Source organism: Haemorhous mexicanus, chromosome 18 (assembly GCF_027477595.1).
Source record: "Haemorhous mexicanus isolate bHaeMex1 chromosome 18, bHaeMex1.pri, whole genome shotgun sequence".
Lineage (NCBI taxonomy): Eukaryota > Metazoa > Chordata > Aves > Passeriformes > Fringillidae > Haemorhous > Haemorhous mexicanus.
The window spans coordinates 8281320-8309048 of NC_082358.1; the positions used below are offsets into that span (position 1 = coordinate 8281320).

The window sequence follows — 27729 nt, forward strand, 5'->3', positions numbered from 1 at the left end:
AGCCTGGCTGTCATGGTGAGATCATGACCTTTGATAAGATGGACGAGGGTGTTAACAAGATGGTATTAAGTTATCATTTATCCTGAATCGCTTCATGGTCCAGGAGCCACTGTCCAAAAGCTGAATTACCACGAAGACAGCCCCGACACTGGTCAGTGCACAGGGAAGGGGCAGGGTGGCAGCTCTGGGAACAGCTCCTGCCCAGTGACCTTTCAGGCATGACAGTAACTTGGCCTCTCCCCAGTGCTGCTGAATGCAGAGGTCTCTGACCATCGGATATTTTGGAAAAACCGAAGCAGATTCCCATAAAGAGAATGACATGGTGATGTCCAGGTCTCGCTAAAGTGACTTTCAAAGCCCCAAGAGCACAGAGAGTGAGGACCGAAACCAGAACAGATTTCGTCAGAGGGAGAAGAATAGGGCTGGTGTGAACAGACATGTTTGCCTCAGTTCCCTGTGCTTGGATCACCTGAAATGAAGCTGTCAGGCAAACAGTAAGGGGCACGTACCCCCAAGAAGAGTCTGAGACCTTGACAACAACAGGCTCCCGTCAGAGCAGACTGGGGGAAATATCCTAGCTATGGCTGGAAAATGAAGTGGATCTGCTCTGCTCTCCCATTGATGGCATCATTCAGACATGGCCTGTCTGCCAGAGGAAACCAAGGTTTGCCCTGCCATCCCTGCTGCTGAGGGATCAGGGCTCCAGGGAACATCACTGGACAAGGCTGCACATCCACCCCAGAACACCAGCACCAGGGACATGACAGTGTGGCTCAGCAACAGAGCTGCCTCATGAAAAATTAATTAGGTGGTGCCTGAGATTCCCAGCCTTGAATTCTCTAGGAAAGCTGTGGACAGATATGTGGATTCATTTTTTTGCTCTGCTCAAAGGCTTGAGACTCAAACTGTTCAATTTGTTTTTTAGCTAACACAAGAACAATAAGGGAGATCTGGCCCGTGTTTGCAATGACAGGAAGAGAGGCATCACAAACCCCAGTTTTTGTAGGGAGCTGGATTTACAGCTCCTTCCTCACTGTTGAGGACTCCCAAGGAGAATGATTCCGTACACATGATGCAGAACAAATCCCTGTGGAGAACAGACAGAGTTTTGGAGCCTGCCTCCCCCAGCAGGTTTTCCTGGGAGTAATTTCCTAAAAAAACCCACAACGATCTTTCCAAAGATATCCTCAATTCAGCGCCAGCTTCCTGTCACCAGGAAAAGATGTTCAAATCATGTCAGCTCGATGAAATCAGGATCAAAGCTGTTTATTGACTTACTAATGACAAGAAATTATCCAGGAGTCAGTGAGTTACACACTCAGGATCGATATCAGTGAAGCAGTGATAAATACCAACACCAGCCCAACCTAACTCCTCCTGGGGTCCTAATCCCTGGGCACACTGCCCAGCCCTCACAGCACGTGCACCCTGGGAGCAGGGGGTCACCTTCTTGCACCCATCTTGTGGGAGTGTGGGTGATGCATCCTGACAATGAAAATATGATTTATTTAGGTTTCAGCTCTTTCAGGGCACAGCCTCTGCCCAGCCATGCCCAGCTGGATCTGACAGTGCACAGCAGGACAGTCTCACCAGGGGGTCATGAGGTCTTTTGATTTCTGTTTGTGGAGTCAAACTCTTGGAAAGCCAAAGAAAGGAAGAAATGCCCCAGGAACACCAGCACCCTGCTGCTCCCCCTCCCATCCATTCCCCTGAGTCCTGGCCACAGTGGGGATTGGAGACTGCAGCCACAGAGTCCCCATCCTTCAGGTCTCAGTGACAGGCATGTCCAACACCAGCATGTTCTGTGGATTTAACAGCAAAAAGCACCTGGGTGGGATTTAACAGTTGATGCTGTGTTTGTGTGTGATGGACTAATGGCACAAAGCCCAGAGGTGGCCCAGGGTATGGCAAAGCCACCATGGCAGCGTCCCTACCTTGTCCCCACTGATATTGTAGGTGCTGCCCAGCAGGTCAGACAGGATCCCTGCACACAGCACCCCTGAAATGAGTAGGAGACACTGCCAGAGACACCTCGGCCGTGGTGGGCACTGCCAGCATCTCCAGCATTTCCCTGCCTACCAAAGGATTTTGGGAATACTCAGAGGGAAAATCAGCAGGGTGGGAATTCTTGGGTTTGTGTGTTTTAGTTTAGTCTCTGCTTTTGGCATACTTCCCACATGAGTTAAGTAGATAAATGGATGCTGCAAGGTGGGGAATTTTGCTGCCATTTCAGCTGGGTTTAGGTGTGGTTAAGGGAGTTGTGTTGATTTTTGGAGATTTCAGAAAGGCAAAGAACTGTGATAGCAAGGGGGCTTGATTCTGAGGACAGGAACAATGCTCCAGGAGGCCTCAGAGAAGCTGTCTGCACCCTTTGCTGTGGCTCTGTCCATGCAGGCACATCCCTCCTGCCTCTGAAGGACTGGGCAGACAGAGCCTGGCTGGAGGCACTGCCCAACACTTCCCCCTCCAGATCCACTGCAATGGAAGGGTGGCCATCCTAGTAGAACCCCTGACAGTCCTGGGGACTGGAGGAATGTGCCAGGGTCCCACCCCACAGCTGCCACACCCAGGAGAGTTACTGGCGGCCAAAACTCTCCCATGGATGCACATTGGGAGCAGGGATCACTTCTGAGCATTTGTGCTTGGGGAAAAACAGTTTAGGAGGCTGATTTATAATTTCTTATTCCTTGAAATATTATTCCTTGAAATAACATTTTCATTTTCAGGATACACTTCCAGTGGGAGGAGAGCTTTGAGGCTGCCAGACCACAAACATCAGGAGCCTCCACTGTTGGTTACACAAACCAGGGCTTGCCTCAGTTTCCTCTGTCCCTGGCTGAACTGGGTTATTCTGGATTAAAGCTGCCTTAAGCTGAGCAAAGAGCAGGGCCAGATCCCCACAGGTATCTGACTAAAATGGAATGACTTTATGATGTGCTGGGGGGCTGCAGGTCTGCCCTTTGACAAGCCTTTGGGAACCAGGTGCTCAACCCCAAGGGCAGCTCACATCCCTGCCTGCCAGGCTGGGACAAGGGGGCTTCCAGCAGCACCAGTGCAATTGCTGCATAAACCCAGGAATGGCTGGAAATGCTGCTTTTCACCGGTCTGAAAGCTCCTTTGTGTGGCAAAACTGTGAAATCTGTTACAGTGCACGGAGGAGAAGGAGGAGGCGGAGGAGGTGGAGGAGGAGAAGGAGGAGAGGGAGGAGGAGATGATCTCTGGGAAACAGGGATGGGAGGAGGATGGGACTTACCAGAGCTGGCAGCACTTTCTGAAGGGTGCTGTGAAGGACCTTGCTCACGACTTGGGCTGCACACTGGGCAGGGAGGACTCATCACCCTCAGAGCCCTCATGTACCCAGCAGTAATTATTTATTGAAGATCAAAAGGTGAGAAAGCCACTGGCTAAAGAAATTGATCTGGTACGGATAAGGGCAAAATTTGCCTGGTGTCTAATAAGATGTGTTTTCTCTCTTTGCAAACCTTTTCTCAAGAATGCCATCTTCTGGTTTTAAATGAAGCTGAAGGCTTACATCCCTAAAAGAAGCTTTGACAGTTTGGGAGTACAAAGCAGATAAATATGAACATTGCATGGAATAGCACAACTAGAGCTGGTCTGAATTTGTCCATAAAATCTTTGTTTAGTGGGAAAAAAAGAACTGCAAAAAGTATTTGTGTACTGCAGAAATCCAAACCTGAAGACTGAAACCTCTAACAGTGCTGTGACCTGCCCCTGAGGAACTGCCAATCCTGGCAAACCAGTGATGTGTCCTTTGGAACTTTCCTGCTGGGGGGGTTGGTTCTAACACTGGCAAAGGGGATGTGGGAGCTCCTGGGGCTGAACCTCGGGGTGCCCCTGGTGTCCTGCCCCAGCCACCCTCCAGCCATCAGATTTGTGATTTCCATGTTTCTGCTGTAAAGCTGCTCAGAGCAAAGTTTGGTCAGAACAGGATAAACCCCATGGACGAGTGAGCCCCCAGATCCCCCAGCCATGCTCCCTGTGGGCACTGGCTCCCATTAACCTTTTCCCAGTGATTCTCATTTGGACTAAGCCATGAAGAGCCCTGAGCCGGGGGAGAACACCAGGAAGGTCACCAGGACACAGAAATTTTCACCTCCATCCTGAAGGAAAACAGAGGAAAAGAGCTGGGTAAGGGGGAACAGCCAGAGCCTGATGCCCAGGATTTTTGCTTACAGCAAAGTCACTTCTTGCTGATATTCTCATTAACTTTTTCTTCCCTTTCTTGTTCAAACTTACCATTTAAATCTACTTTTAAATTTAGAAACATGGTTCTTCCCAATGAAAAGTCACACAGTCTAATTTTGAAAAAAATCAGGAAAAATTTGTTTTGGCATTCAAAACATCTCCATGCCCCCATCCAGCATGGATCTGGGGGTTGGAGGACTGGCTCTGATCCCCCAGAAATTCGGGGGTTGCATTGGGACATCAGGGACAAAAGCTGGGACACCGGTGTGGAAGCAGGAGCTGAGGTGCTTTGTTGCCTTCAAGTGACAGTTTCTTTGTGTGTTTGTAGACACAGCCATGCAGAAAATCACCAGCTTTAATATCCCACTTGTTAGCAGGGAGTGATTCGTGGCTGCCTCCGGGCTGACACTTCCCAGCCTCCCACTTTTCTTTGCCTGTCCTGGTTCCGGGCTGGAGGCTGTGGCTCATCACTCACCCCCAGATGCCTTTCCTGGCCTTGGTCCTGGGTTTTTTTTCACAGCTTCCCCTGCCATTTTCTGCAGAATATCACTCCCATTTAGAGTAGCTGAGACTGCTGGAGGATTTGAAGAATACGAGGAGATCAGCACAAACCCCCCAGGGGAGAGCCTGTGCTGGAGGGCGAGGGGTTGCAGTGTATCATAAAAAACATCTCCATTAACATATCCCATCCCAGAACCCCTGCTGATCTTCTGCAGAGAGGTAAGGAACAGTCAGTCTATAAAACCTGACTGAGAAAGAGGAGAAACAAATGAATTAAAGGGGATACTGTGGTGTGAGCTGGTCCCTGAGGGTTTCTGCCATTATAAATAATTTCACTGATAAATCAGAAAGTCTGGGTAAACTCTCACTCTTGGATCCCAGATGAAAGCTCCCAGCCAACAGAGACTTGTGCACCAAGTCTGAAGGAAAAACCTCATCTGCTTAATTACGTGGTACAGACAGAAGTGGGAGCAAGAAGAAACCTAAGATGGGCAGTGGCAGATTCTGCTCCTGGAGACACACATGTAATTGTGACTCTTGCAGAAGCAGCTCCCCAAAGGTTCAGGGGGTTGTACAAACACTGGGGAGGACATGGGCTCAGCTGGGGGATAACCCAGTGAAAATGGTGGTAACCTCATTAATATTCTTACTGATTTCAGGCAGGGTGAGAGTGAGGATGAGAACTTGCACCCGCCCACAGAATGGGCTCCTCAGCCCCAGCCCTGCCCTAATTCCACCACGGGACACCCACACATCCCACCAGGCTGCAAACAAGCTGCCCAGAACCCTCCTCCAGCCTGCTGCTGTCCCTTTGGCCACCACTGTGTCCTCCTCCATCTCCTCTTGGGTGCTCCACCCAGCAGGACCCAGCTCTGGGAGCTCAGCCTGGTGAGGTAATGCAGCACAAAGTAATTTATTTCCTCTCTTCATTTCTGTATAAAACTTGTCATGAGGTTTAATCCGTCATTACCTCCCTCCCAGAGCTGTGCTCGGTGGCCTGCTGCTAAGCCCAGACAAGGAGATTTACATCTTATCTAACAGGAGTGTAAGATTTATGGATAACTCCCAACAAGGAGCACATCATGCCAGAAAGACACTTTTGTGCTAGTAACTTGATCAGTCATTATGCTGTGAGTTGACATCTAATTAAGCCTCCACAGGCATCATCAGGTCCAGAACAGCTCTTCAGGAGGAGAAAATCCACCTCTAAGCACCGTGGTGGAAGCTTATCCCCAACCCTTGCACTGCTGGAACAGATAATAACGCTCCCCAGAAAACCCCCAATCTCAGGGAGAGCTGGTAATATCACCTGCACTGGAAAAAGGAACCACAGGGGCAAATTCCCAACTGCTGCTCTGAAACACAGCAAACACTCATTTCTCAGAGGCTTTCCCAGGCTGTGTCCATGTCCCTGCCAAAGTCAGATCCCACAAAACAGCTCCCATGGCTGCAGGGGACTCGTCTGAGGGTTACAACCTCCTCGATGGATTTACTTTTCTGAGCACATCTCTTGCCTCTCAGTGGGCTGCCTACACCAGTGTGGAAGTGTAAATCCTGCTCTCCCTTGGCAGGCTGCTCAATCTTCATATTTTCTCCTGACACTGCTCCAGGATGCCTTCGATGGAAGTGCACAGCGTGGCTGGAATGCTGCTTTTCTTGGCATTTCCCTGCCATGCTGAGCAGGAAAGTAAGGCCGTGCTGGGGAGAGCCAAGGGCTCTGAACGTGTCAAGATGCACCTGGAACCAGAGCCCGGCACCTCACATCACTGAGGCACAAAGGACAATGGCTGCTGCCCAGGCTGCAGGTGTTTCAACAAGCCCTGCACACCTCACCCCACTGCCAAGGCAGCCAGAGCAAAATGGGCAGCTCAACCCTCTCTGGAGACTGGTCATGCTGAGCTCATGGGGAGGGATGGGGGGAAGTCAGAACACAAAGGGAACTGGTAAGGCCATGCAGAGGGTGTGTGTGTGGTGTTTGCTGGTGGTCCATGCTCTGTCCTCCAGGCCAAAAGGAAGCCAGAAGAAAATGATGGATATCAGTCACAGGAAGGAGAGGGTTTTATTCCCTGCCATGAAGTCTTTCACTGTTTGTGGAGATATTATCAAAGAGAGTGGATGCCACTGACTGTATTCTCAGCCAATTGTAATAAATATTGCCAGTGGCTTTTGATAGGGAATGGGTTTAAGGGAGGAGGAGATTACTGCACAGGGGCCATTTCAGATCTTCTGTCTGGTCTAAAACACGCTGAACCCAATAGAAACACTTCTGTTACCTTCAAAAGACTTACCCAGCCCTGATGGAACCAGAGAATGTCCTTAATAAATTGCCAGGATCTCCCTCAGGTCATAATCAAGTCTCATATCTTCTGGTCTGAGCTCCTGAGCCTGGAGGGTGACACAAACCACAGCAGCCTCTCACAGAATCCTGGAACAGTCTGTGTTGTGAGGGACCTTAAAGCTCATCCAATTCCAAACCCCTGTCACCTTCCTCTAGACTTTTCCAAGTCCCATCCAGCCTGGCCTTGAACACTTCCAGGGATGGGGCAGCCACACCTTGTCTGGGCAACTTGTGCCAGGGCCTCACCACCCTCACAGGGAAGAATTTCTTCCTAATCTCTAACAAAACCCTGCACTCTGTCAGTTTAAAGCCATTGCCACTTGTCCTGTCATTCCATGGCCTAGTCACAAGTCCCTCTGCAGCTCTCTTGGAGCCCCTTTAGGCACTGGAAGGGGCTCAAAGGTCTCCCTGGAGCCTTCTCTTCTCCAGGCCGAACAACCCGAGCTCTCTCAGCGTGTCCATAGCAGAGGGGGACACAGAGCTGCTGTCCCTGTGGTGTTCAGAAGAAAGGGTGGCTGCAGAGCAAAGAAATCCACGTTTACTTTCTAACAATGTTTGATTTCTTGGCACCCTCCACCCAGAGGCCTTTCTTTGTGCTCCTCAGGAACACCACAGTGAAGACAAGCTGCCCCAGCACCTGCTGTTCAATCCTTCACCTCACCAGGTCAACGGCCAAAGTAATCAATTCCATGGGGAAACAATAAAAATGGTACAAAAAAACAAAGTGTCCCCCCGGTGTCCTGGTTCCCAGCCCTCTTTGCCAATTCCTGCCCCATCACCTTTGGTTGGGAGGATATATAAAACCAGCAGGATTTCTCAGTGTGGCCACAGCAAGACACAGACTGAGTCAGAAGAATGGGAAGACCAGCCAGGAGAGGTAAAGATGCTTTTGCAAACTGAACAACTTGATACAGGCATTGCTCCTACTTTTGTGAGTCTCCATAAGGGTCAGCATTCACCAGAAGTGATGCTTTCTGCAAAGACTGAGATAAACATGTATGTTTTCTGCAGGTTAAACTTTCTGAATTACTTGTTTTCATAACACTGTAAGAGCATTACAGACATTATAAATGATTCCCAAATGTTTTTCAGAGACAGATAACACTTTCACCTTTTCATTTGACTTTATAACTCCTCCATAATTTCCATTCCTTCCTCTATTAATTTTAACTTCTGTTTATTTGCTATTTTTATACCAGTTGTGGCCATTCTGTGCTCCTCAGTAAGTGAGATATTGCTGCAGGCACTGTTCTAGCTCACAAGATTGCAGAGGCTCTTCAAGGCTGAACCTTCTGTTCAGTGCTTTTGAGACACCACACGAGAGCTGTGGGCTGTTATTGCACCAAAGCTGACAAGCTCCACACCACAACCCCAGTCAAAGAGCAGACCTGTGGCTTCGTGCCTCAGTGGCCAGGCAAGGGCCACATTGTTCTGACCAGGCTGCTGTGGGTGCCCTCTTCCTCCCCCTCCTCCTCTTCCTCTTCTTTCTCTCCTCGTCCTCCAGGTGCCTGCATGGCGATGCTCCGCACCCTGAGCATCCTCCTGAGCCTCCTGGTGCCAGCTCACACCACCAGGTCACCCGACTGTGGGGGCATCCTCACCCCCTCTGGACTGAGATACCGTAAGTGCAGACCCACACCTCCCATGCCAGCAGCAGCCAGTGACACCTTCCACTCTGCTGCTGAAACACCAAACGCCGGCACCTGAATCTCATGCCACTACTCAGCTCACCTGCCTCACCCCCTGCCCATTGCTAGCAGCAGGGGGTCAGTAAGGGGTGGAAATGGGTTTCAGTCTGTCCATCAGGACACGAGCTCCAGAGGCTCTCATAAAACATCTGCCTGTTTCACAGTTGCTGAAGTTTCAAAGCCACATGCAGAGTCAGTCCTCAGGAGGGACCTCATGGACTCGTCTGCCCCAGCCCCATCTCCCACCTCCCCAAGCAGGTGAGTTGCCCTCTCTCACCCCTGCCATACCCCTGGCTCACACTGGTGTTTGTATATTGTGACAAAAGGCACTTTACCAGTGAGAACAAAAATCCTCCTGCAGACCAGGAGGTTTAGAAATGAAGTCCTGGCTCCTTTCTTGGTGTCCAGCAGCAGCAGAACCCATGCTGCTCTCAGGGCGTGGATTTATCTGTGCAAATCTCGTGAACTTTTGGGGTTTCTCAGGGTCTGTGCTGGTCTCCCAACACCTTCCTTTCTGCTCCAGCAGGAACCAAATTATCTCTGTCAAAGTTGACAAGTTTTCCCTGACCCTGATCCCCGACACCGGGATGAGGCTGAGCATTGAAGTGGACCTGGGCATCACATCTGCCTCGTGAGTGCTGGGGCTGCTGGGCTGCAACAGCCCAAGCTCCTGGCTGAAGCCACCTGCAGGAGCAAGGGGGGAGTGTGGCCAGGAGCTCCTGGCCTGGGGGGAGTGTGGCCAGGAGCACCCCCCAGCTCCAGCCCTCTGCTCTCCTCCACAGCTCAGCCACCAAGGAGATGAGGCTGTCCATCCTGGCAGACCTCCATGTGGACATGAACCCTGAAGAGAACCTGGAGCTAGTGACCTCTGACTGCAAACCCACCCTGGAGGAGGTGCAGAGCACCGAGCAGACAGACAGGTCAGCCCCACAGTTTTCCTCCTTGTGGGATTTGGATAATGGGTGAAAGAAGAAACTGAGGCACAAATGTTTCTAGGCATTGGATTGAGAGTTGCTCACTGCCCTCAAAGCTAACAAAGGCCAACACTAAAACTTTATCTTCATGGGAGGAGCTTTGCTCTACTTTTGGGGTGGTTTCCCCATTTTAAGAGAGTTTCAGTCTGTCACAAGGGAGTGGTACTTTTAAAGCTGTGCAGCTGGAATGCTTTTAATGTAGGTCCACTGGAAATTCTCCAGGAGTTTGTGATTCGGAATTGTAATCATAACTTGATAGAAAACAGTGGTAATTCTGTCTCTGGGTGCCTTTTGGGTCACATAAAAGACACTCACCCATCTTTGGCTGATCTGGTTTTCTCCTAAATTCTGTTCTGTTGTTTTTACCCAGCAAGTCCTCGAGCTCAGACGTGGACAAGCAGATCAACGTTGAAAAAGTAAGATAAAGTTTGTAAAGGCATAAGACAGCATTGTACAGTCTGTAAGAATTAGAGCACTTCATGTCTACCTGGTGCTTTTCCAGGTTTCCCCCACAGCTCCGTGCTCACTGGACACTGCCATTGTCCCCTGGTCCCTGCTACCAGCCAATGGCAACATCCACCTCAGAGGCTTTCTGGGGACAGCCAGTGCCAGAGACTCCCATGTTCATCTATCACCTCTCTTTTCTTTTGGTTCTTTATTCCATAGATTTGCCTGGAAGTCTCCAAATTGCTGCTTTTTCCAAATGAACGGCTGATGTCTCTGGCAGGTGGGCAGTTGGCTTTCAGTCCCATTATGGACTGAGGGTTTCAAGGAGCATTTTGGAGCAGATTATGAGGTGGGACAAATTCCTACCCTGCAGTAGCAGAGGCTCTACTGCCATCATCTCCCTGGGGACCTGCTCCCTTTGTCTGGCTCTTTCCCTGTCTTTTTTACTCTGGAAACCCAGATACTTCTCAGAGCCTGTCACTTCTTCCCTCCTCTGCCTGAGCATCCCTCTGCTCCATTTGCAGCTCCATTCCCCATCACACCAAACTGCCAAGTCCAGTACCTGCCCCTGGCTGCCCCCATGTACTCTGAGCAGGGAATCATCATCTCTTTGCAAGTAAGTCTTCACTTTCCAGCTCTTACAGCCCAGCTCCAGCCCTTGGAAGAGCTGCTTCCACCAAGTGCTACAGCTCTGAGACACTTGAAATTCATTTTGTCTTTGCCTGTGTCCCTGCAGACAACTTTCCAAGTGGCAGGGGCAGTGATCCCCTTGCCAGTCAGCCCTGTGCCTTTCAGCATGCCCGAGCCAGCAAGGTCCAGCCCTTCCCACCTCATCCTGGCCTTCTCTGAGCACTTCTACACCAGCTTATTCTCTGCCTTGGAAGAGTCTGGAGCCCTCAACGTGAGTCTCCCGGTGAGTGGGACAAGGGAGGAAGGAAGGAGTGGGAGATACACACTTGGAGGGACAGCCCTGCCCTGGGAATGTCTTGGAGGATCCTACATAGAAATGAGAGTGTGTTCAAGCACCTGCAAGAGTCCCAGCCCCTCACCCCAAAGCTCCTCAAAATATTCCTGGTCTAATGGAGCATGGAGAGTTTGCCATGAGGAGTAACCTGCACACTGCTCCTGGCATGGGCTGGTGTGAGGAGGGCTCCTGCACATACCCAGGGGCAGGATGGGGCTCATCAGAGGGGCTGCGTGGCCACACTGGACACGAGCCCTGGAGCAGCCCCATGGGTCTGATCATGAGCTGTGCCTTGTGTTTCAGAGCTCGCTGACCACGGCCACCTTGGCTGAGAGGATCACTCAGGTGTGTGCTGTCCCTGTAACCCCAAGAGGCACAAGCCCAACTCAGGCAGTGTCCCCCAGCTGCCCACCCTGGGGCTGCAGGAGTGGCTGCCCTGCCCAGAAACAACCCCACTCCCCCAGCAGATGGGCTCCCTCTTCCAAGAGGACCTACCAGTGGTGCTTCAAGCTGTGACCCGGAGCTCTCCTCACGTGGTGCTGGAGGAGGACAAAGCCATCGTGCAGCTCTTCCTCACTGCCCAGATCGGAGCGGGACCATCCCTCTCCCAGAGCTTCCTGAGTGTCAACGTGGTGGGTGTGGAAGCGTGGGGAGCACGTGCTGGGAGTGTGTCCCTGCTGCCCACAGGCACTGCCCCTTCCTCTGAGCCCCAGTGCAGCCACGCAGGGGCTGACTCAGCCTTCTCCATCACAGTGCTCCTTGTGTCTAGCAGCATTTGCCCACGTGGCATCACGCAGGATGCAGGGAGCACACTGCAGGAGGCAGGGCATGCATGGGTTCCTCAGACCCCACAAAGCCAAAGTGGGGCTGTTTGCTCACTGATCCTGCCCTCTGCTCCCCTCACAGGACGTGACTGCCAGGCTCCACCTCAGCGTCGCCGACACGAGGATGATCATCTCTGTGGCAGCTGTAGAGTAATGACCCATCTGCCCTGCAGGAGCTCCCGGGGGACACATCCCACTCACAACAGGGAAAGGAGAGGCAAAGTGGGCTGGGGAGGGTCTTAGATTTTAGAGTTTGGGCATTGCAGACATAGCTTCCTCCCCAGGGAGACAATGAAATTCCAGAAACATGGCTAGGGAGAAAAGTGGGAACTGCAGCTTCCACACTCCCACAAAGGCCCAGAGGGGGAGTTTGGGGAAACAGGAGAAACTGCCCAGTACAGCTCAGCACCAGCAGCTCCTCTGCTGCTCCTTGTTTTCCAGAGATATCGAGCTCAGCCTTGCCACCTCTGATGTGGGTCCTATACTGGTAGGTACCTCCAGCTGTGGCCACTCCTGGCACCATCCTCTAAGAGCTGGTCCCCCTCAGCTGCCCCAGCCATCCTGGGCAGTGGGTGCCAGCAGGGAAATATGGGAATACTGACTTTGGGTGCTGGCTGCACCTGGTGGGAGGGACAGCTGAGTGCTTGTGAGAGAGGAAGAGGTGCAGTGAGCATCAGGACCCTCTCACTGGTCTCTGCCCCTCTCCTCCTGCTTTAGCCCCACACCATGAGCTGACCCTGACGTTCCCCCACAGGCTGCCTTGCTGGAGGAGCTGTTCCTGCCCACCATCCGTGAGGAGGTGCCAGCCCAGATAAACAGTGAGGAGATGGGAGCTCTGTGGGTGCTGCCATGTGGGAAGTTCAGCATGGACCCAGGCAGCACCCAGCTGGCAACTTTCCCTCTTTCTTTCTCTCAGGGGTCCTGAGACAAGGGGTGTTCCTGCCCCACATTGCAAGTTTCACTTACACCGACGTCAACATCACCATTCACAAGGTAAGAAATAAGACATTTAAACTGCTCCCTGCTGTGCTTGATTTAAAGGAAGCCTGGGAGCAATGCTAACCTCCCAGCTCCAGAATAAATCACAGCCTGATTGTCCAGCCCTGGTAACCTGCAGGACCAAGTTCCACTGCCTTAAATAGGCCCAGCCCCTCTTTATCCCCATGGACACAGGCAGTGGCTGGGGGCGTGGGGGTGATGGGGAAGCCCTGTGTGGGCTGATGGAGCCACACAGGCACCATGCTCAGTCCTCCTTCCTTCCTTCCTTCCTTCCTTCCTTCCTTGCTCAGGATTATGTCTTGATCCCCTGCAACCTCCAGCTGGAGGCAAGGACTGGAGAGGCAAGAACCTGGGAGTGAAGTCCAGTGTCTGGAGTAGAACAGTGGCAGATACATTCAGTTGACTCTCACATCGTGCTCTGTGGTTTGCCACTGCTTGAAGTGTTTAAAATCTTCTTTCTTGACTTACTAAAACATCATGGTTTTATATTCTGGATAATAATGGTGTTGCACTAGCACCTCTCTCTTCCAGCCCTGCTCCTGGTAGTTTTGTTGCACAGAGAATGGATTTAACAACATTCCATGCTTTAATTAAACATTTCTCTTTAATTCTGCATTTGCTGGTGTGACTATTGACATTTCCCCCCCCCTCAACAATTTGTACTATAAACAGATAAATTTTGCCCATCGTGTCCAGACCCTACATTTAATTAATCCCACTCATTTACAAGGATGCAAAACAGACTCGTGCCTCTCAGCTGCAGAACAACATAGTCCCTACAAGGAGAGATCTTTCATCTGCTTTTCCTCCATGTCTCGTGTTACTATGGGAACATTACAGCTGGTGAGTTTCCTGGGTCAGAAAGAAGAGGAGGGGGAGGAAATCAGTCTGCAGAATGGTTTCTAATTTTAGACCTGAAGGCAGTTATATTTTCAACACTTTGCTTCTGAGAAAGCTCATCACAGAGAAGATGCTGAATGAGAGGTGACTGCAGGTGTCGGACTGCGCCGGCGCGGTGCTTGCTGGCATTGGGGTGCTCTTTCCTACTCACCAAATTCATGTTCCAGTTGTTCAGGAGCATAAAGGGAGGAAAAAACACCCACAGCAGACACAGGCATCCAAAAGGGGAGGGTGGGTGGTAACAGAGCTTCAAAAGCTGCCCCAGTCACTCAATCACTGGGTGCTGTTGGCATCTACCCCAGACAGGGAGAACATGAGGCTGTGCTGATGCCCAGGAGGAGAATCCTTGTCCCTGACCATGCAGCCCAGGAGGAGAATCCTTTTCCCTGATCATGCAGCTCCCACCTCAGCTCTCCCATGGTGACGCTTCACATGACCACAAAACCTTATTAATTATATCTACATCTGCTTTCACTTGCTACAACTATACCCATCATTTCTAGCCTCTGAAGCTGCTGAAAAACAATTCAAAACCTTCTATTTCAAAGCCTCAGAAATAGGAAAAGCAAACAAAACAAGCCAGGTTGATTTACTGCAAGGAGTAAAGAACCCTGAAGGTTTATATGCCCGGAGTGGGGACCTGACTAATGATGTTAATGCCTGAGGTTGGCCATAGCAGAAACAGCTCCTAATAAAAGCTTCCTGGTAGAGCTGCAACCATTATTCTTTGACTAATATATGTTAAACCGGTTTCCCAAAAGGAATAAGCTACAGCGGTGAAAAGATGCATTTCTTTGGCAGGGAATATTCTGGCTCCAAGCTTCACTGCATGACTCTGCCTCTCCAGTGCAGGGCTGGAGTCTCAGGAGCTGCACCCACAACTCTCAGCCCCACCTGGGAATAGCCACGGCTTAGAGCTGCCACATGCTGGAGAATGAGGGTCTTCTGCTTCTCCCTCCAGTGACCCCATTTATTGAGACCCCCAGCACAGCCAGGGAAAAGGAGTGCTGAAAGAATTGTTTGCATTAGCCCCCTTGGCAAACAAAAAATCCATCACTTTCCTGGGCAGTCTTGCAGGAGGAGCTGCCTGGTGACCCCCAGCTTCCCTCACTACTGGCACATGGAGCAGCACACACCAGCCAGCTGGTTCAAACCCCAGAGCAGGGGGAACAAGCCCCTTCTCCAGCCCCCACAAAACAGCAGAGGGATGAAGCTTTTACCAGGGACATTGCTGGAGCAAGAACCAGAGAGCTCCAACAAACCCTCAAGCCACCAGCAGCACAGCCAGTCCTTGGCAGTCCTCCTGCTGCTCACCCAGCAAAAGATTTTCCAGCCTGTCAAGGTTCCAGTGTAAAAGAAACTTTCCTGCACAGGATTATCCCAGCTGTTAAGGGTTCTGGATTGCAGGTCCTGCTCTGGAGATGCTCCTGCAGCCACTAGAAATTCAGAGCACTAGATGTAGGAGTTGCAGAAGTGAGAAGTACCACTGAGAAGATGCTGCCTTTCCCTTTGGAAAAGGCTCCTCTGCTGCTTCCCCCTCAGCTCCATGTGATGAGCAGCACGATGGAGGCCAGACCCCAAGAGGAAAAGTCTTTTCCAGGGGCACAAGATGACTTTTCCACTCCTCTGTGACCCTGGGTTTGCTGTGCCAGCTCACCATGCAGCAGCAAACTCTCATCACACATTCTTACCACACTGTTTTCTTTCTCAAGACAAGCAGAGGCCTGGGACAGTGCCAGATCACAGAGCCCTCTGTAATGTGCCAGAGAAATGAATGCCTCCCAGCAGAGCAGAGTACACACAGAAGTGATGGCCAAATGGGAATGAAAGGAGGCCCTAAACTTTACTCACTGTCCAGAGGGTGTTTGCTCAGGAGGCAGAACAAAACCTTGTATCAACACAGCCAGTTCTGCCACCTGTGGGCAGAAAGGATGGATGGAGACACCAAGTCCCAGCAGTGCAGGAGCCCTGAAGTGGCACAAAGCAGATGCCAGCACAGGTTGCTGGGGAGTTATCACTCATCCCATCCACCAGGTAAGAGGGTCCCACAGACCCCCAGAGCCTGCTCTGCCAGCTCCAAGGGCATGCTGGTGTCAGCGAACATGAGCAATAGCACCTGAGCTCCCTGCTCCTGGCTCCTGAGCAGGTTCCAAAGCTCCACAGCCTTCACTCTTGTTGGCACCTCACTCCACAGGGGTTCAGCTGGTGATGGGGCTGTACCCAGCCCAGTGCTTCAGTGTCACCACACAGGAGCAGCATTTCTGCCCAGGGACAGGACAAGGCTTGTGTCACCAGCAGCTGAACAGTCTCTGGGGAGCACTGTCCCACAGGCAGCAACAGCCTGCACCATGCTGGGAACCAAAAGAGCTGCTTGTACTCCCCAGGACACCCATCTTCAATGTCAGCATGGTCCTCAGCCCACCCAAAGCCTTTCTGCGGGACACAAGGCAGGCCAGCCCACGTGGTGACATGTGTGACACCAGGTTTGTGCTTGGCACAGCTCAGGAGAGTGCTGCAGTTCACACAAAGAGGGACCCCCAAGGGGTGCAGCACCTCCTCTGCCATGTTCAGTGATTCCTCTGCAGCATCTCACAGCCATGCTGGGAGCTCATGCAGCAGGACAGGTTTGGCCCCACAGGCAGAAATGCAGGGTGGAATATTGGCCCATCCCTCACCTGCTCAGTGCCAGACTGCCACAACCTCTGGGGACACAGGGAGTAAGTAACACACTTGTAATATCATCCAGTGCTGGGAAAAACTGATGTTGGAGAGGCCATTTAAAACCTGAGATTTGTAATTTTTTAAACACAGAATAATTTGGGCTTTTCAAAATCCAAAATGCTGGGATTCTTGTCACTGTGACATGCAGAGACCAGCAGGCTGTGACATCAGCCTAAGCAGATATGCTCTGGCAGGCAGATAGGTGTTCTCCAGGGCTAATAGACCTCTCAGTCCTCTTATAAGGAAGTTTTCCCTCCAGATTTTATTAGGAAATGCTTCATGACCTTTGGAAATTCAATTTAATTTTGATTTCTGCTTGTGGATTAGCATTTGGTCAGCAGGTTATCAGGCCAGGAGGAGCCACTGAAAGTTCAAATTTTTTTCTCAGGAAGTTAAAGTGGGAAGACTTTTCAAACCCAAACTCAAAATATTAATTGTCACAAAGGAGCAAGATCCCAGAGTGGAGGCAGGACAGAAGCTCACCCTGAGAAGCATCAGAAACCAGAACCTCGTTCCAAGCACTAAAAAAGTAGGAACATTTATTAAAAGAGTTACATGACAAATGTATGCTGAGCTCCCACTCAGCACTTCACATCCACCTGGACGAGGATGGGGAGATCCACTTCAGAAGCCACATGCAACAAATTCACTTTTTCATTCTATCAGGAAAAATTTTACCTCAGAACAAATTTCCCAATTCCACTGCAGCACCACATTCAACTGCTGTGACTGTGACTCCAAAATCACAGCAGCTTCTCTAAATAAATGTTTGTACACAGAGCTGCCAGTCAGGTTTGCAAGTGTCAAACTGTACTCACACAAGCCAATTCACTTTAAAGTTTCTTAAATATTATCAAGAATATTGAATCAAGTTTAGTAAAAAAAAGCAGATAATGCTGATCCTGGCATTCCATTCTCCCTGCTCTCTTCCTCTCTCTGCCCCCACAGTCCTCTCCATGCCTCAGGCTCCACAGCTCACACCAGAAACACGATCAGGCCCTGGAGGAGAGCAGGGAGAAACACAAACACATTATCTCCCGTCAGGGGATGTTGCTTCACAACACACAGCAAAGACAGAACCCTCCTGGGGAAGTCCTCATGTCCAGTTTGTAATAAGGAGGGCACAGAACGCTCTGGGAGGTGTTGGGGAATATCCTGGCTACTCCAGGACACCGCCAGGGTGAACAGGGCTGGAACTTGGGGCAATTCAAGATTCTTTGAATGGTGCCACTGGAGAGGGCTTGCCTGAATGCCTGGATCCACATCACAGCTGCTCCCACTGAGTTCTTCAGAAAGAAAATAGGGCCTGGGCAGAGAACTGGGACCTGCCCCAGTGCCTGAGCACTGCTCATGATGCAGCTGGGTCCACACCTTGTGTGGGCATCTCATCCTCAGGCAGCATTCCCTGACCTGAGGAAGGTCAGACAGAGCAGCCCTTTCAGTCTTTCAGAGATTGAATTCTACAGCCCTTGCACACACAGCCAGCACTGGCAGGGTCCTGTGAACAGCCCTGGAGCCTTAGAGGAGGGAACAGCCACCGAGCACTCACCGCTTTTATCTGAAAATCCACATTCACCAAGGGAATGCGCAGCACCTTGGGTAGTGGGATCCCGATGCTCAGGGCACCTGCAGGGCACAGACAGGTCCTCACATGCTGAGCCAGCTCAGCCCACCACAGAGCTGCTCCAGGGAGGGCACAGGGAGCAGAGCTTCTCGGGGCCATCACTGTGTGCTTGGCTTTCCTTAGCTCTCCCTCACTGACTGCTGCCAGAACTGATGCTGGGGTGGGATGGTGCAAATATAAGGTTGGACTTTTAACTGCATCCTCAAAATTGTGATTTTGGGGTTTTAATGGCTCCAGTACTCCTTGTACATCTTCCAAACCCACCCACCCACCCACACCCACCCACACCCAGCCACCCACACACACAGTTCCCTCTTCTTTCCTTGCCCAGAACTCCAAGTGCTCCCAGCATTACAGCCATCCTGGTCACCTTACCATTGATGGCAGGCATGAATGTTTCCACAAGCAAACTGCTGCAGTGGGGCTTCAGGGTGGAGATCTGAATCAGAGAAGGAGCAAGCATGTGAGCAGCACTGCCTGGCCCATGCCCTTGGCACTGCAAACCACTGCCCACTGACACAGCAAAAGAACAGTCCCTCTTCTCTTTGAAGTGAATCTACTTTTCTTCTTCAATTTGTATTCAGTCCTTCCTTTAGAAAAACTTCTGCCTCGTGACACTTCTGCTGCAGCTCAGTGTGAGCTTTGCCCAAGCAGTGGTGAATAAACAAACAGATTTCAGCTTTACATTTTCTTTATTAGAAAAGGCAGAAGGGAAAAAGAAACCCCAGCAACAGAGAAATTGATACAACCCACACCACAGAGCAGCTAACAGCTCTGACCATCAGCAGGGGTAATCCATCACAGCCACTGCCTGGCTCCCTACCTCCCCAAGAGCCACAGGGCATCATGCTTGGCTGCTCTCCCCGCCCAGTAAAGCCCAGACTAGTGTTAGAGACTCACATTACTGATGCCAACATCAGAAGACTCCAAGGAGAGGGAAGTGCTGCAGGGAAAAGAGAGCAAACAGCAGGTCAGACACAAGGCACCAGCCAGAGCTCACAGCCAGACCTGGCCACCACCAAGCACACTCAGCCCCTGGGCAGAGACACACAAAGGGACACCTGCATTGTGACATGAAAAACAGGGGCTGGCACACTTGCAAGAGAGAAAAGAAAACAGGAAAATAAAAGCGTAACCTAATTTTAATTTGCTTGTCATTGATGCAGCACTGCAGCAGGGCACACACAGCTCCTGGCTGCACCTTCCCTCTCCCTCCCTTCACTTTCAGGAAGGAGACAGCTCCTGGCCAGCTGACAGCAGAGCTTCTGGAACCCGGTGGCAGGGGGGCTGGAACTGGATTATCTTTAAGATCCCTTCCAACCCAAACCATTCTGTGATTCTATGTAAAAGCACACAGTCTGGTGAATTTGCTACAGCTCCTCATCTATCACTGCAATCACACGACTATCCATACCTAAAATGGATGCTTTATTTCCACTTTCAATTTCTCTTTTCTACTTCTATTGAATCTTGTTATACCCTTGTCTATTGAATTAAAAGCCTTTTGACGCATTTCTATTCCCTATATCGCTGCATACAAGCTATGCCAATTTTGCTTCTAAATCCAGCTCTTTGACAAGCTAAATGGCCCCAAATCCTCAAACCTCCCGCTATAAGGAATGCTCTCCAATCTTTAATCATGCCTTGACTGGCATTAATGACAGCACTTTCCTTTACTGCTTTATCATTCATGTCCAATATCAGGTATTTCGAACCACTGCCCAGGATCAAAGTCAAGCTGACAGTCTTACAATTATTCAGGTTACCTCATTCCTCCTTGTTATAAAACTGACACACTTTCCCTCCAGCCTCTTAAAACTTTCCAACTGCTGCAATCCTTCCTGAACTACCTCATCCACATTATGCCATCAGTCAGGTATGAAATTCTCACATTCAGATGAAATGTCTGGTTTACAGACATGGAAAACATTTCAAGGCAGGAGCCCCAGAGCTAACACTGCAGCACAGAGAATGTCCCCACCCGTGTGAGGGGACAGCTCACCTGCCCAAGGCCAGCTGCAGCACCAGCCTGCCCCCAACAATCGACACACGGACATTTAGAGCAAGGTCCTGCAGGCAGAGAGGGAGAGGATCAGCAGATGGAAACATCCCCATCCCCGCCACCTCTCCCCCAGCTGGCTGCACGCTGCACCCTCCGAGGCAGCTCCATCCACACTTACAGCCTTCAGCAGCAGGAAGTTGAGGGTGGATCCATCTAAGTGGTTACTGAACAGCTGAATCAGGACTGAAAGCTTGACACTGGCTTTGTTTTCTTCCAAGAGGATGAGTGGGTTTCCTCTCAACACCAGTTTGATGCTCAGAGGACTGGTCCCACTGCAGGCGGAGCACTGTGGAATTGGGGATGCATGGAGGTGGCTGCTGGCACCTCACACACCAGCCAGGCAGGGGACTGGCAGTCCTCAGGCAGACTCTCACAGCCCCATAGCTCCACAGGGCCTCCCCAAGGTCACACACATCCTGGACAAGCCAAATTACAGGTCCAGCAGCATGGATCAGCTCTCCATGCTGAGGGCAGAAGGGATGAGGAAGGCAAGGTGGACACAGAGGGGGCTGTAGGTGTCAGAGGCTGCCCAAGAAACAGGATGGACCAGACAAGGAAACAGGAGATATTTATCAGGAGATATTTATCAGCTTCCTATGTCAGTGGCTACAGGCTGAGAGAAGGCTTTCCCTGTTCAGGGAGCAGGAGAAGGCTGGAACAGACAGTGGCTCACAGGAGAGCAGGGCAGAGCTGTGCAAAGCCCCAGTCCCTTCTCCCACTCCCATCAGCTTGTCAGGCAGCAGGACAGGCTCAGGTGCAAGAGGAGGGGAGCAGAAGACTGGGGACCTTTGGCAGGGGCATGATGGCACATCCAGGTGTATCCTGGAGAGCCAGAACAAGTTGCTCACCCCAACAGGAGCGATGGTCCGCACGGCCTCGCGCAGGCGGCTGGCACCGGAGAACTGCGGGGACAGAAGCACCAGCAGCCCCAGTGAGCCCTCCAGCTGATTCCAACAACACCCACCCTGTTGGGCCACCCCATCACACAGCACCATGAGCTCCCCACTCTCTCCACTGTTCCCCAGCTGTCTGGGTGACTCCCGGTAGTTGTTAAGGTGATGGCACCCAGATGTGGAAGGTGATGTCCCCCAGAGGCTTTCAACTCCTGCCACGTGTGGACCCCAACACTTCCCATGGGAAATAGAGATCAGAGGCATGGGAAATGCAAACACCCAGGGAATGGCACTGCAGACATGCAATGTCTTTTCTCTGGGGCACTTTGCAGACGCCTTGAAAGGCTCACAGCTTGCAGGAGTACATGGCACAACCAGTACACAGCTGCTCTCAGCCAGTGTCCCCAGGGGTGTCCTTGGAGACGAGCACAGCTGGACAGTGCAGGAGCTGAGGAGGGCAGGAGGGAGGCAGTGCTGGGGTCGAGCCTCTGGCAGCGAGCACACACATAATGCACACAGCCAGGGACAGGCACAAACAGCCCTCCCTGGCGCTGCTACCTGTCCCTTGTCACTCGCTCCAGCATGAAACACAGCCCTGCTGTACTCACAACGTCTGGCGTGCAGGGGAAGGTCTGTGGTGGCAACTGGAGCAGGAGGGACAGGACTGCATTGAGGAAGCTCTGGCGCATCACCAAGAGCAGGAGCCGGTCCATCAGAGGGGGCAAAGCAGAGGGGGACGAGTCGTGGGGTATGGTGCTGCCTCCCACCTGCTTCACCACGCCCTGCAAAGAGAGGTGACACAGACATCAGCCCTCGAAGCCTCGAGGCATGGTCAGATCCCACAGCAGTGAGATCAGCAGCGGTGCCAGCTGAACATCCCTCAGGAAAGCACCGGACTTGGAGCAGGTTGCTCTGTTTCATAGATGGCAGGAGCTGACAAAGCTGAGCCTGCATTACTGAGGTGCTATTAGCTAATAACACACTGTCCAAATCACAAATCATAGCTTCACTTCATCCCTGAGGTCTCTCACTCCAAGCACCGAGGGGTGATGGTGTTGCACACGGTGATCCCAGACCTCCCCCAGCCAAACTCCAGCTGCACAGACACCCACACTGACACTGACTTTGCTAAGGAGACTGATTCTGACCATCCGGGGGGTTGGGGGCAAAGGATCCTCCCAGTGAAGTCATTTCACCAAAGTTAGTTCAGCAGCATGGGTTTTGCAGGCTGCAGTGTTTGCTGTCAGCCCCTGCTCCTCTTTAGTGCTCATGTCCCACTGGCTTCTGTCCAGCTGCTTGCTTTTTTAAGCTCTCCTGTTAGCAATCAGCTTGCTTTCTGCTGTTTGTTTTTTTTCCCCTCACAGTGAGACAGAAGTAAAAAATGTATCTGTTAGCCTGGTTTATCATTCACCCATCGCAGAGACTGAACAGCAAAGGCAAAAAGCACCAACACCAGGTCTGCAAGGCAAGGGAGACAAGGAGAGCTGCTCATCCCATGAGAAGGAGAACTGCTCATCCCAGCAGCTACATCCGACAGACACAGCCTCGGGCTGACTCAGGGTAGGTTGGCATACAGAGCACAAGAAGAAAAGCCCACACAATCACTTGGGGTGATTTGGATAAAGATCTAAAAACTTAGAAGCTGCATTTCCAGGACAAATCATTAGCCCAGCTCCTCGTGGGATTCTACAGCTCCCACGGGATGAGGAATGCACAGCTGGGCTCCCAGGGTCCTGCTGCCCAGCATTAACTTACGTCTAAATCCAGCCCAAGGAACTTGCCAGAGGTGTAGGGGATGCTGGCCAGCTGGTAGTGGATTGTTCCTGCCGTGCCCACCGGGATCACTGCTACACACAGGAAAAGGATCCTTACAGCACCAGGAAATCAGCAACACAACCTCCCCTGAGCCCAAGGGCCACCAGCCCCCACACCCACAAACAGGCCCGAGCATTCAGGGCTGAGGGGTGCTTGCTGATATTCCAAAAGGCCAGAACATCCCCAAATTCAGCTTGGTGGGATCTGTCTTTAGGATATAGCACAAAAAGAGCATCAGAGAAAATAAGAAAAATCCAAAGGTGATGCATAAAAATGGAATAAGCAGGGCTTGGGTGGGAGCAGTTCATTGGAGTGCTGGTGTATGAATTCCAGGCTCAGCCACAGCCCTGCAGGAGTGCTGGACTTCTGCTGATGCACTGAGGGACTGGATGTGGGAAATGGGTCTTGTTCCCACTGGGGAAAACACAGGGCAGCAGTGCCTCACCCTCCACAAGCAACGCACCATTGAGAGTGCTCAGGAGATGGATGTTCACAAGGTTCATCACGATATCCACCACGGGACAGAGCTGCAACACAAAGCACACATGGGACTGCTCAGCCCCCCTCACCACCACCCACAGCCTGCCCAGAGGCCCTCCTCTCCCCACCAGGGAAAAAGCTGCATGGCAATAGACACAGCTGGGGTGCTGTGAAAGACTTGGGGCAGTGGAGCACCCCTGGAGCTGTGGGACCACACTGAAATGTTTTAGTCTGAGGCATCGCCCTACAGGCTGCAGCCCTGTGGACACCCCAGCCCCATGGCCCATGGCAGTGATGTGGGAGAGCAGCACAGAGAGACAGTGGATCTTGCTGTGGCCTCATAACCAGTTTTTCCCAATATTTCTGTGAAAGGAGGACAATCCTCAGCCGTACCAAAGCGGGCAGAGTCGCTGTCAGCTGGCGAAGCACCAGCTCATTCACTGACAGGGTGAGCAAGCTGGAAAAGAAAGGGAAAAAACCTCCAAATCAGCACAAACAAAGCTCTAGGTCAGGAGACAAAAAGATCTCCAGCCTTCATTTTGCATTCTCCTACACCCCCAGTGATCCCTTCAGGGCCAGTGCTGTGGCTGATGCTCACCAGAGCAGGGGCTGGAGATAAAAAAGAGCCACTAACCCCCCTGAGGAGAGAATTTCACTCATTGCTGGGAATCACAGAATCATTAAGGTTGGAAAACACATCTAAAACTATCAAGTCCAACCATCAGTTCTGCACCACCACCATGTTCCCCACTAAACCACATCCTCAAGTGCCATAGCCACATTTTTTTAGCACTTCCAGGGGTGGTGTCTCTACACTTCCCTGGGCAGCCTGTTCCAGTGCTTGACAACCCTTTCTGTGAGGAAAATTTTTCCTTCAGCTCTCAGGGAGCTTTCACTGCATGAAAAGAGCGAGCCTCTCACAGTCTAACCTTGTGCTTGCTATCTCCCTCAGGTATTTAAATCAGTGCTGTAGTTAAGGGAAGAGGGAGCTGTTAGGAAATATCTTCATGTTAGTTACTGAGAACAAACAATTTGCATCTGGAATAACAAGAGGAGAAATCTGCTGTGTGACATTTCCACACTGCTGCTGAACAACTCACTCAGGACCTGTGATGCCTGCAGCAGCACAGAGGCAGTTTTGTCTGATAATCAATATATTTCTGGACTGTTGAGTTGGCAAGACACAGACAGCAGGAATTCATAGAGCACCTGTTATTTATGCCCAAATTCTGCCTACAAATGGATCTGAGGAGCTGCCATGAAGTCATTTGTGTATATCTCCACTTCCCTTGTCCCCCTAGGAGTTCACTTCCTGCATACCATCACTTTAATCCTGCTAAAAATTAAACCATGACCCCCAGAGCAGGTGAGTCGTGTTCCTCTGTTCACTCACACAGCATTTTTCAAAGCAGCTGCTGCACTGATTGAAATATAATGCAAAAATTAATTAGGAGAATTCCGATGAACCTGAAAAGTGAGCAATTCAAATAGAATTGCAATAGAAGAAAATATTTCCCATTATCGATTTACTGCTGAGTTCATCAATACATGAAGTCAGCAAATCCTTGCTGTCAAGAATTTAATAAGACTGAGCAAGAGATGGGACATTTGCATGGAATTACACACAACCACAGCAGTCAGAGGGAAACTCCACATGCCAGGCACGGGACAGCAGCCAAAGGCAGAGTACAAAACCAGGGAATGGAATGGCCCTGTTTTCCTGGAATTCTCCCAGCCCTATTACTCCTACCCTTAGGATATCAATTCTCTAGCTAAGTCTAGAGAAAGTGTGTTGGGAAAGGTACCAAACCTCATGCTTCAGATCTTAACATTCCACAGGCAAACAGGGCAGATTAACCCTCATTCCACTGATGCAATTGGCATTGGCAATAGGGAAGAGATTCCATCCCTGAGGCCTGGCTCTGTATCAGTGAGCACCGTCTGTGTCCTGGCAGACTGTCCATATTAATAAAGAGGAGAGGATTGCATGTAACAAAAACAGAAATCCAGAGGCACTTACCCAGAAAGGACCTTGATCTTTATGGCCCCAAGAATGCAGAGGCAGTCTTCAGTGACAACCTGGAACGTGCCAGATTCAAAATTCGTGCATTTAATGTTTGCAGTAATGTTCACCTCCACTAAGATATCAATGAGTTCTGAGAGCAGGCCAACCAAGCTGCAAAAGAAGCAAATGGGATTATTGCATCTGCCAGCCTCTACTCACAGAAACTCACCAAAGCCAGGAGAAACAGCCTTCTCCATTTCCTGCAGGCTATTACCAATGCCACAGGTCATCTTTTGGCATCTGTTTGGTCTGTGACTTTATTATGGGTAACAAACTCTTTAAAAATATGTCAGGAAAGGGTTTCCCTCACTGGATCCCCACTCACCAGTTTCCTCTGAGCTGCAGCTTTGCCCCGATGGTCAGCTGGACCCCGATCCCTGGCAGCAGCACCACCGACAGCCTGGGCACCCGGACCTTGATGAGGTGCAGGCTGTGAACAACAGCAAAGGCTGGCACAAACTAAAAACTCCTTCCAGCAGCTGAGCAGCTGCACCCAGGGAGGAGCTACGGCACCCACAGCACCCCAGGCACCTCCAGCTGGAGGTACAAGGATAAGAGACAGCTGACTACAAGAAGCCTAGAACCATGCTGGGGTGGCAGCTGACTTTGGAGAGCTGTCTGCTTTTTCCCTCTGTGGTGCCTTTTGCCTCTCTCAGTGCTGCCAGGCAGTAACAGCACCACCAGAGCTGTCATTCTGCACCCACAACCTGCAGTGTCCCTTGCTGGGACCACGCTAACATTATTGGGTCAGAATTTCAGTACCACAATACAACAAGGATAACAGCCCAGACCAGCCATGCCAGGGACAGCTCAGCTTGTCTTGTTCAGAGCTGATGCTGGAGCTGCACTCAGAGTGAAGCACTTACTCCGTGATGCTGGTGGGAGAGTTCAGCTGACTCCCTTCACCCATGATGTTGGGAACCACGAGACCCTGCAGGTGCTGGTGGATGAGCCCACTGTGAATTATGGCATCTGAGAGAACTGGAAAACATCTCTGTGTGAGGACCTGCACGGGCAGCAGTGACCTCTCCCCACTCAGGCAGATCCACTCCCCAGAACTCCTCATGGAGAGACATCAGCTGTCTCCATGCAGTAAAATAACACAGGGATGGTATTTTACAACTTTGGTGCAATAAACCAAAGCTGCCCTTGGTGAAGTAAAGGAGGGGCAGCAGTGGAAAGCATCCCAGACTCCAAACATCACAGCTTAACTGTGCACTGCCAGGAGCACCAGTGACCCCACTCAGAGGCTGGGTTCCACTCACAACTCATTTCCCCTTTGTCAAAGAGGTTTTTATGTGTTGATTTTTTTTTGTCTGTTTATTTTTGCTTTCGGCTTTTGGAGTTTTTTAGTAGAAACAACTTGAAACAAGCCTGAACATTGCAAATATTATTATGTCTGCTACTTCACAGCAGCTGTTTGTCCAATATCACCTGCTCCAATATGGAAATGAGAAACTGAGAAAAAAAGAGGAAATAACCCAGATCTAGCCCTGAAATTCTGTGTGGCTGCTTGGAGCTGAAATGTGCCCCAGTTCTGGAGCAGAGATTTCCCTGACCCATGAATCTGGTGGTGGCTCTCAGGGGCTCTGAGCAAAGTCTGCAGCCCTGAGGAATTATGAAATAAAGATGATGGGGAGTAAAATTCAGGAAGTTTTACCCCCCATCAGAGCCACACAGAGCTTTCAAAGCAAACACAACTTTGAGGTGATTTTGTAGTTACCATTCTGCATTGCCCGAGGGCTGACAGCACAGGACAGGCCAGACAAGACTTCCTGCGAGGGTGAGAGGAGGCCACAGAAAAAAATTACTCCAAAAAGCTTCAAAACCATCATCTCCAGAAGATTCCCCTGCTGGTAAGGGAGACATCAGAGGGGACAGTGAGGAAAAAAACTCTCAGAAGCTCTCAAAAACTCTCACCCTAGTGTCTTTATGAGGAAAGAAGTCAAGAAAGGAATCCCTCCTTTACTCTTTATCTGGATCAAAGGAGACTCTGTTCAAGCCCAGAGCAACAGAACCTTCTTCATGTTCACACACATGGACAGGCTCCACGTGTGGGTCAATAAAAGCTCTTTCCTCATCCCTTGTGTCTGGCCCAAAATGTTCACACAAAAGAAGCCAAACTTGATGTTTAAGCTATTTCTGTATCCCTGCAATGCACAGGTACAGGTTTTTGGTGAGGGGCTTTGCCAAGAGAAGCATCTGAGGATTATCTGTTCTCCTTCTAC

The 27729-nt window shown here is 50.8% G+C and overlaps 2 protein-coding genes across 2 annotated transcripts; one reads left to right on the forward strand and one right to left on the reverse strand.

Moving 5' to 3' along the window:
- The first annotated feature begins 23 nt into the window (after positions 1-23).
- Positions 24-13300, forward strand: BPIFB2 (BPI fold containing family B member 2). The gene is made up of 17 exons (XM_059863017.1): positions 24-62; positions 7650-7722; positions 8550-8666; positions 8898-8991; positions 9260-9364; positions 9516-9653; positions 10078-10123; positions 10374-10434; positions 10679-10770; positions 10891-11067; positions 11422-11463; positions 11586-11750; positions 12025-12092; positions 12384-12429; positions 12697-12760; positions 12859-12935; positions 13232-13300. Exons 1-17 carry the CDS (start codon positions 24-26, stop codon positions 13298-13300), a joined length of 1473 nt encoding a protein of 490 aa, XP_059719000.1.
- Positions 13301-17537: 4237 nt separating this feature from the next.
- LOC132335983 (BPI fold-containing family B member 4-like) lies at positions 17538-27336 on the reverse strand. The gene is made up of 15 exons (XM_059863018.1): positions 27225-27336; positions 26368-26482; positions 25827-25931; positions 25457-25612; positions 23830-23893; positions 23420-23483; positions 22897-22988; positions 21750-21923; positions 21097-21150; positions 20367-20534; positions 20189-20256; positions 19087-19129; positions 18562-18625; positions 18112-18188; positions 17538-17561 (listed from the first exon to the last, which is right to left on the reverse strand). Exons 1-15 carry the CDS (start codon positions 27334-27336, stop codon positions 17538-17540), a joined length of 1380 nt encoding a protein of 459 aa, XP_059719001.1.
- Positions 27337-27729: the final 393 nt, after the last annotated feature.